The sequence below is a fragment of the Phyllobates terribilis genome, unplaced genomic scaffold, assembly GCF_046119375.1.
Source record: "Phyllobates terribilis strain yellow unplaced genomic scaffold, ASM4611937v1 Scaffold_5__5_contigs__length_657084704, whole genome shotgun sequence".
NCBI classification, from domain to species: domain Eukaryota; kingdom Metazoa; phylum Chordata; class Amphibia; order Anura; family Dendrobatidae; genus Phyllobates; species Phyllobates terribilis.
This window is the reverse complement of record NW_027362765.1, coordinates 200,670,388-200,678,552: the sequence shown is the minus strand read 5'-3', so window position 1 is coordinate 200,678,552 and position 8,165 is coordinate 200,670,388. Positions and strand designations below refer to the sequence as shown.

The 8,165-nt window shown below is 41.8% G+C and overlaps 1 protein-coding gene across 2 annotated transcripts in view; it reads left to right on the top strand.

Moving 5' to 3' along the window:
* The first annotated feature begins 226 nt into the window (after positions 1 to 226).
* The window catches only part of LOC141272710 (rho GTPase-activating protein 39-like), an 83,257-nt gene continuing 75,318 nt past the window's right edge, over positions 227 to 8,165 (top strand). The window contains exon 1 of one of the 2 annotated variants that reach the window (XM_073683702.1): positions 227 to 470. In XM_073683702.1, coding sequence (XP_073539803.1) covers positions 460 to 470 — 11 coding nt within the window. In that variant the 5' untranslated portion in view covers positions 227 to 459. The remainder of the gene's footprint in view (positions 471 to 8,165) is intronic. The other variant, XM_073683701.1, reaches the window with a different exon arrangement.

Genomic DNA, 8,165 nt, shown 5'->3' with positions numbered 1-8,165 from the left:
CATTTTTTAATATATGCAACAAAAAATGTTACATTATGGAAGTGAAAATTGTAAAGAGGAATAAATACGTTTGCAATGGACTTTTTGAAGAGGGAATTTCTTCCTTTAACTCTTACGTTCAAATACTGATCCAGAGCTAAACAGGTCACTGGCATGAAATGGGTTAACCCCCCCTCCCTCCTCTGTGCAGGGTAATGCATGTCCCAGCTCTCTACAAACCATTAGATGGGGGAGGATGTACTGGGAGTGGAATCAGATTACACATCCTGCCTGGGAAGGGAGAGCCTGAGTCACAGGGAAGGGGGGAGTTTACTATCTGGCCACTTTGTCATCGCATTGCTTAGTGATCACAGCAGCACATCCAACAGGATTGGGACAATCAACAAGTCGCTTAGACTTTGCATTCACTTCAGGTAGACTTCCCTACTGGACAATGTGAGGGGAGACTTAAAAAAAAAAATGGCTGACAGGTAAGTACAGCAGCAGACTGTTGTGTGATCTCAGTGTGTGTGTGTCACAAAGCACAACATGGAGTTGTGTGACTGGGGCTGATCGTCGCCGAGGCCTCACTTGTATCTTTAGGTATCTTACGTTTTAAGTAAACCCAAATCTCAAAAGACTTTTAGAAACCACTCAACTATGTTGTGATGAGTCTTCGCAAAGTGCTGCGTTTTATTCATTGTTGTCACTTATTATAGATTGCTGTGCGTGTGAAAATTAGTATATACCTGTTAACAAAAGTTTTCTCAAAGTGGCTATCGATTCAGATAATTTGGCAAGCGTTCAGAGTAATAAGTGTGTAATGACCAAAGCATGGGCTCGGAGTCTGACCGAAGATCTGTTTCATTGATTGCAAATAAAGCGTAGGAATTCCGCACCGAGGACAATGCTGCATGTCAATGTGGAATTATTTGCTGCATTATAAATTTGTCCCATTGTTCTGATAAAAAGGGAAGTATCTTTTGTGCGGGCAAACATTGGTTCTGGTACATTCACCTGATCACGGCTGAATCTATTTTATATAAGATAGGTGGCATCCTTTGGCATTATCACAGTAAAATGAGTGAAGTAGAAGTTCTGTTGAAGAGAGTCCAACATCTAAATGAAGTTGCAAGTGACTTTCCACTCCCAAACTTGAGTTGTATTGGTGTTTTTGGACATGTCCTCTGGTCTTGATGGGCCGTGACAGACTTGGGGAGGGGGTGCTTTGAGCTTGGCAGCTTTGGGGGCTGAATCCTACATGTGGGATTTGAATTTGATCTGTATTAAAACAGCAGCTGCAAAACTCTTTAGATGAGAGGAGCGTTAACTGAGCAACAGGCCGGATTTCAGGACTCTATAGTATCTTGTTAAACAGGCTCGGTAATCGCTTTTGCTACAAAATGTAATTGCCACGCTTTCCATTTCGGCTATGAATTTTTATTCTTTTTTTTCCGTGATTTTTTTATTTTTTTTCTTACACTCTACTTTTTCTTTTTTGATACCTGAGATCGTTTTTTTTGTTTTCTCTTTAGCATTGTCACAAGTAGAATCCATTTGTTTCCATGATGTCTCTTCACTAGAGATGAGCTGACCCGTAGATGTTCGGGTTCGAGAGAACTTTAGTCCAAAGTTCGGTTCGGGTACCAAAACTCTAACCGAACTTGAACCCGAACCCCATAGAAGTTATTGGTGAACCGAACTTTGGTGCTGTAAAAGGGTTGTAAAATGGTCGTAGTAAGATCGTAGTTTTCTCTCTCTCTCTCGCATTCGAACTCTGAACACTAAAACTGGCTTCTGAGGAAAAGTCCGTGGTCGGGTTCAGCACCGCGGTACAAACCCCGAACTTTACAGTTCGGATTCGTTCATCTCTACTCTTCACCTTACCATACATGATAAAATGAGCACTATTTGCTCATAGTGGACTTTGTCTAATATCACACTGTAATTCAAATATGATTGTGGTGTCATCTGTCTAGGATTTAAGGGGTTTGTGTCATCTTCGTTCTTCAGGAGAGCACTGCTTCCCTGCCTTCCGTCTTCGTCTTTGCCAGGGGGTGGTGCCCTCCTGAGGATTGACCATCCTGTCCCAGCTCCGACCTGAGCATTTTCCTATTCTGTTAGCAGAGACAGAAGCACAGGCTGAAGTTGGTTGGTTCCAGAGATCTAGCCACCTCAAAAGCCCCCATACACATTAGACTAATGTGACCAGAATCCACCAGCATTAGCTGGATTGGACGACAGGTTAATGTGTATGAGGACCTCCTGACTCTTCCCCAATCTATGACATCTAAGGATTTCAGCTGATTTCGGACTGACAATCCTTTTGTTTTTGGAGAGATAAGCCTCCACTACAAGAGTGTGGCAGCGGCTCTCTAATGGAGAACACAGGAGCCTTCAGCAAAGCAAGCGCTTCTGTGTATGGAGGAGTCTGAGAAGTTAGCTGCTGGCCAAACAATTAGCCGAACCATCACTTGGCCAACCTCTATCTTTTTTATGGGGCCCCTAAGACTCTAGGGTAGCCGGTACCCTAGGCTAAGAGCTGTACACAATAGAATTAAAAATCTCTCTATTAGTGAAAGCTGAGAGGATTTTTAATAAGAGGTAAATTGCTAAGTTGCTTGTTTTTTTAAGTACTGTATAATTTTACTCAATGAAAATGAGATAGCCCCTTTAATTCATGTTCACACATCGATTTTTAAGCCTTGGACCCTTGAATTTCTGCCTCAGATTTGCTGAGGATGTGATGCTGTGCATGCAATTTAGATGTACAAGGATTAGCCCACTTATCATTTAATGGGGCTAAATTATGTCAAAAAGCTATCTAAAGCGCTTGCTCATGTGCAGCTCTATCTGTATGACCCATCCACCCCCTAAAATATACATCCATGCTAGAAAAACTCCTCTAGCGACGTACAGAAGGATTCAACTTCTTGGTCCTTATGTCTTCCGATAACTGGCATTGGTAGACAGTTGGGTGGCCTCCATACCCATTACATGAGGGGCTTGTCAAAATCACTGGATTCAGTTAATATACTGTGCATTTAATGTGTATGACTACCTTAATCCTCAGTGTTTCATACTAAAATAATTATCGAGAAGTCATTTTCTGTTGCATGTTAATAAAGTTGAAGAAACCCCAGTCACATGCATAGTAAGGGGATTGCCGTGAGTTTTGATATGGAATCCTTGCCAAAACAAGGTAAATCCCCCTCCATTCTGGTGGTCCTGCTTTTCCTTGTTAAAGGGAACTAGTCAAGTTGTATCTACTATCTACATTGCGTTGCGTTGTTAGTGATGCAATGTGCATCACTAACAAGCTTTTTTCATTAAAATTGGTGTATAATGAATCTGTAATATTTTACGTGCTTCTATCCTACCTGCTCGTTTTCAGTCATAGGGGTGTGATCCTCGTATTCTGTCACTGCCGGCGCCGCCCATGAATTTGCATTTTTCTCCTGGCTAGCCCTGATATTAGTGGGGCGCATGCGCAGTTTTACATGGCCAGCCTCGGGTCCCTGCAAGCTTCACTACGCATGCGCTATGACCCGCTGCTCCCCGCGTGTGCGCAGTGAGGCTGTATAGTTCGCAGCTTCACTGCAAATGCTTTGATGAGCGGCTCCCAGCACGTGCACAGTGAAGTTACACAGCCTCACTGTGCACACGCGGGGACCCGAGGCTGGCCATGTAAAATTGCGCATGCACCCCACTAATATCAACGCTAGCCAGGAGAAAAATTCAAATACATGGGCGGAGCCGGCACCAGCAGTGACTGAATTCGGCGCCGCCCATGACTGAATACGAGGATCACACCCCTGAAAACCGCCGCCCATGACTGAAAATGAGCAGGTAGGATATAAGTACATAAAATGTTATAGATTCATTATACACCAATTTTAATGAAAAAAGCTTGTTAGTGATGCACATTGCATCACTAACAACGCTATGGGAGCAGTGTAGATACGACGTGACAGGTTCCCTTTAACTATCCTACACTAATGACATGCCATCTATGTGCACCTGACCACTGCAGCAAATACATGTCCTCAGTGGTGATACCTGCAGGCTGCTAATGACATTAGCTGCATTGATCAGATGTGTATAATCTGTATATGTCAGCATAGTCATTACAGGACAATTAACAAAGTCCAAAAGTTAATTTATCAGTGTATCACATTCCCTGCTTTAAAAGGGGTTTCCTGGGCTCAAGAGAAATTTCTGCAGTTAGTCTATGTGACTACAGATTGCCAAATTGTGCATAGTGTCAAGATTCCCCTCTACTTCCAGCGAGAGTGAGTGGTCTCGTAACCGCATTATTGTATTTAAAGAAGCAGATGAGAATCTAGTCGGCATGTGATCACAATCACATATTTGTGGTCACATGGCTGCCCACTTGTGTTGAAGCATTGGGACAGTGTGCACTGTCACAATTTGGCAATCTGCAGTGACCCAGAGTAACTGTAGAGATTTCTCTTAGGCCTGAAAAACCCTTTTAATTAGTCTTTTTTTTTTTTTTCATTTATGAACGGCTCTTTTAAATTGATCAAAATAAATGCTTTGCAAAATCAGCACTAAATATAGTCCCCTTATTCAAATTTCAGGTCCCACGTTTTTTGTGAATGTTTTAGGTTTGGTTTTTTTTTTGCATATGTCTCATCCAAATGATAGGATACTAAGGCCCCCACATATACATACACATTAAAGTCAGCATTTCCCATTGATATTGGCAGGATTAGTTGACCCTAACAGATGATGCCAAAGGAAAAAAGGATTGGCAGGTTGACCTCAAATGCAGGATCCTTTTGTTTCCGCAGGAGATAAGTCGCTGCCAGAAAGCTGTGCAGCATTTGTCCCACTGCTATCAACGGTTAATCTGCGTCTTATATGCTCAATGTAACCATGTCAATCTTCAAATATATATATATATATATATATTTAGTCCATGGGAGTCGTTTATGGACATTTATAGGACATATGTATGGACACAGCTAAATGTATAGGCTAACAGATGGATATGTTCAGCTAACTGGTTCAAATTGTTCTACTCAGTGGCAGACACAGACGGAAGAGGGCCCCTGTGGAAGAACAATATATGGACCCTCTTAGTGTCTGTAACAGGACTTGTGGCTGATTTGAAGGTGGAAGTGGCCCAGTTAATTTGCACTCCTGTGCGGCTGCACATATTGCACCAATGATATGTCTGCTCCTGGTCCCATTAATTGTATTTAGGATACAAATTTAAACCTAGTCCTAATAAAGAATTTTAGATATGTGTTTACCACATAATCTCCATTGACAAATTATGTGGAGTACTTGTTTAATATCCGTAGAGCCAGCGCCACAGACCAGCTACTTGGCGGATTTTGATGTCTCTCTGATAGAATTGGCATTTTGATAGAAGATGATGCAACTTGTGACTTTCGCTTTATGAATGCCCCCTTAGGCAATGTGTCTGTATGTATCAGGGTTCATGTGACAGGAAACCATTGGTAACAGTATCTGTGTGCCCCCAGCCTAGCACTACGTGGGCAACATTGTCTAACTTGCCTGCCACCTGCCAGTGGATTTTGCGGTGTCTAACCATGCTGATGTGCAGCCAGATGCGACATTCGCTGTTTCTTGAGATTTGGCCTTGACTATTCCAGTACTCCCAAGTTTTTAAGTCACTTCATTGCAAAATATATTACGGGATTTTTTTTGGGGTCAACCCATTTTACAGCAGTTGGTGTACTGCTCCGGTATTTGTGGTTCTTTTATGTGCTGCCAGGCAATATTTAATAAAACCTCTCCGAAAGCCCATGCCCGTAGCATCACCAAATTTCCTGTGGCGGATTTCAAGTTCCACCATATATGATGCATAATAACCATCTTCTTTGAGAAGACCGCCGCCCTAGAAGACCACCTTTTAATGCAGCTTTACCTGGTTGTCTCACAGAAGTTTTGCTGTATGTATTTTCTATAGTGCACAGGAAGAAGGAGAGGGGCCGGTGATGGAGGTAGAGAAACCTTTTAGGCAAAATCAAATATGGTAGTATATTGCATAAACGTACATCTGCAGTCTCTTTTCATCATGGGTGCATTTTACATTGAAAGATTTTATATATTTTTTATTTGAATAGTTCTACAAATAATAATTAAATTGTGGTCTTATTAATATGTGCTCTTTACAGAGGAGACCACATGATGAGGAACAGCATCGTGTTTCTTGTTAGAATTGCTTCCGGTCTGTAGATATATCTCCCTGTATCGGAGGTGAACAACTCAAAAATGAATTATCTTGACATTGGTCTGATTAGCACAACATCGTTGTGTTAGTGAATGAGAAATGACTGATTTGATCCTGATAAAAAGTACTAGGTGCTGTCTGTCTCTTGTGTAGCATTCCTGGGGCCGTATTATTCATATTCCAGCATGCCGAGCCTTGTCTGCAAAGTACACCTCTCCTGTCCTGTGTGCTTTTATCTGCAACGTTGCTTATGAACTATGAGAGCTCGACTAACCCTAAATGTGTTCATGAATAGAAGGACTTGGGTCTTTGTCGCTCCACCTGTGTAGGTATTCACCTTTTTTATTCTATGTTCAAAGAACTATGGACAAGAAACGGAAATGACCTAGCCTCTAACATAAATGCATTAACCCTCTTACTTTGGTATACAATATATTTGGAGTTTGTCATACTAAGCAATGTGAAAACTCATATCAGCATAGCAAACTGTCTGAGTGGTTGAATAGGTTTTGTCGGAGGACAGGATGGTCTGATTGCCCCTTACAGCTAGTAGAAGTGATAATTTATGGATGAAGTTTTTCGTTTGTTTTTTTTGCCTAGTATGGACAGTTACTATGCAAGCAGTCATATTTGTATTATAGCCTCCTGTTACTGAAGCATTTTAGTTCTGCATTTAGAATAGCCAAGTCTCATCAGACGGACCTGACAAGATACTGACACTATCAATCATTGGATGGACACATCTTTGGTGCAACCTGTGCGGCCGCACAGGGGCCCAAGAGGTAAGAGCTCAGTTGCCAGCTCGTTACTGCTGATCTGACCCATTGAGAGAACGCACTGTCATTGTGCACATCGCACAGTGTACATCTCACAGGGACTAGCCCAGCCCCTGAAACGAAGGTCACTGATAACGCTTTGTTCCAGCGGGTGGGCAGGGGCTGCAGCAGTGACCGCAGCCTCTGCCCCTTGATGATGCTTCGTTTGAGCATGCACTGGGAAGTAAGAAAAAAAAAAAGGAAAAGCAGTTGGATAGTGTAGTTAGGGAAGGATAGGGAATTTTTAATAAAGTATATTAGAAAATGGTTTAGATTATGGCATTAAATAGACAGGGATTTAGGATGAAAATTAGTTTGTATTTCAAACCATCACTTTAACTTTTAACCTTGCTGACAACAGAAAGCTTTTTATTTCATGCTCATATGTGGTCAGCACCATTGTAGATTCCAACAAGAAGGATCGGATAGTTGGAATTCCAAGAACCGATTTGTTTTCAGGGCAGATAAGTCGCTGCTAGAAGCATCTGGCAGCAGCTTCTTCCTCCCTTGCCGTTCAGAACCCATGAACGCTCTTCCAAGCTGAGCACTTATGTGTATCGGAGAGTTGGGAGAAAAGAACATGTGTATGGCCGGCATTATAGTCCCTTTAGGTCATTAAATGCCTGTTTTACTGTCATGTTTAGACAGGTCAATGAACATTCTTTGTGCACAGAAAGATCGTTGATACAATCGTTCTGTGCCTATTGAATATCATTTTATTTGCATCACATATCTTGTTTTTTATTGGATTATGTGCTGCTGATAATTTTTAAGCCTGCTTAAAAATCGTCGCACCCAACTAACCAGCATTTTGCTCAGACATAATGTTAGTATCAATATCCACGATTATTGGCTCATGTAATGGGTGATTGGTCCATGAGTCAGGCATGACATTGTAGAAAAAGGATTGAGCATCGCAAAAGCATATACTTATAGTTAATGCATAGTAGCCAGTTAAATAATGCTATTTGATATTCTGGATCGGGGAGTGGTCCTAAGCGGGGAGATTCTCAGTTGATTTGTTTTTTTTATGAAAGGAAAGAGGACCATATACATTAGATATCTGCCTGACATACTGATTACAGCTAAGCCGTCCACCTACATTGTATGGGGACTTCCCAACTGTTCCCTGAAGGCAGATGTTG